The 1,318-nt window shown below is 43.9% G+C and overlaps 1 protein-coding gene across 4 annotated transcripts in view; it reads left to right on the top strand.

The window, feature by feature from the left end:
- Positions 1-1,318, top strand: part of klhdc3l (kelch domain containing 3-like) — a 15,661-nt gene that overhangs the window by 7,467 nt on the left and 6,876 nt on the right. For all 4 annotated transcript variants that reach the window (XM_020606496.1, XM_020606493.1, XM_020606494.1 and 1 more), the window contains exon 5: positions 552-598. In XM_020606496.1, coding sequence (XP_020462152.1) covers positions 552-598 — 47 coding nt within the window. The remainder of the gene's footprint in view (positions 1-551; positions 599-1,318) is intronic.

Genomic DNA, 1,318 nt, shown 5'->3' with positions numbered 1-1,318 from the left:
GGCAGTTGTCAGCCAATTGTGAAGCAACTGGGATGAGAATCAGCACCTCCAAGTCCGAGGCCATGGTTCTCAGTCAGAAATTTGCTCCCTTTGGCTTTGTGGAGAGTTCCTGCCTCAAGTGGAGGAGTTCAAGTATCTTGGGGTCTTGTTCACGAGTGAGGGAAGGATGGAACGGGAGATTGACAGGCGGATCGGTGCAGCGGTAATGCGGTGGATGTACCGGTCCGTCATGGTGAAGAAGGAGCTGAGCTGTAAGGCGAAGCTCTCGATTTACTGGTTGATCTACGTTCTGACTCTCATCTATGATCATGAGATTTGCGTCATGACTGAAAGGGCAAGATCCCGGATACAGGCGGAAAAAAAAACAATACAACCATGGAACAATCAGCAATAAATAACAATAAAAGACAACAAGAACAACCAATAAACAACTACCCTTTTAAAAGGCTTACATACATCATGTCATTATTAATATCTCATTTATCTCTAGCAATTTGTTACATATACCTAAGCTCTACCTTACTTTAATTTTCCTCTGGTTTGTGTTTCAGCAAAGAAGACATGGGTGCACTGCGAGGGAAAAATGAGTTCCCTTAAGGTACAGAGCTGCTTTTCATATCAGAAAATCATATGACTTATTATGAAACTACTCTCATCTCCTTTTACTCTTGCCAAATTTTGTTCTAAATGTTTTTGACAACATGTAATAGACTAGCTCCTGTTTACAATGACAATACACAGCATTTTGATGTTGCACTTTGTTTTCAGTGTTTGATATAATATTTACAACAAATAGGAGAATGTAGTGTAGTGGGTTAGTAAAAGAAACCTGTCAGGTACAGCCTTTCTTTCAAAAATGACTGTTTTACATTTGAACGGGAGCTTGTTCTGGAATCAATGTCAGAACAACTGCCCTATCATCATCAGTAGAAATTGGTAGCAAGCCAGCAAAATCATAACAGGAAGAAAGATATGGCACAGCGATACTGGACAAAAATGAAGAATCAGCTTCATTTCATGGGTTCAGTGTTCACAGACTGAGAAGATGAGAGAAAAAGCTGAAAGAATGACTTGAATAACATCCCATCCATTCCATCCATTTTTCTCCGCTTATCTGGAACCGGGTCGCGGGGGCAGCAGTCTAAGCAAAGATGCCCAGACTTCCCTCTCTCCAGACACTTCCTCCAGCTCCTCCGGGGGAATGCCAAGGCGTTCCCAGGCCAGCTGAGAGACATAGTCCCTCCAGCGTGTCCTGGGTCTTCCCCAGGGCCTCCTCCCGGTGGGACATGCCCGGAACACCTCCCTAGGAAGGCGCCCA

The sequence above is a fragment of the Monopterus albus genome, unplaced genomic scaffold (assembly GCF_001952655.1).
Source record: "Monopterus albus unplaced genomic scaffold, M_albus_1.0 scaffold79.1, whole genome shotgun sequence".
Lineage (NCBI taxonomy): Eukaryota > Metazoa > Chordata > Actinopteri > Synbranchiformes > Synbranchidae > Monopterus > Monopterus albus.
This window is presented reverse-complemented; position numbering and strand designations above follow the sequence as displayed.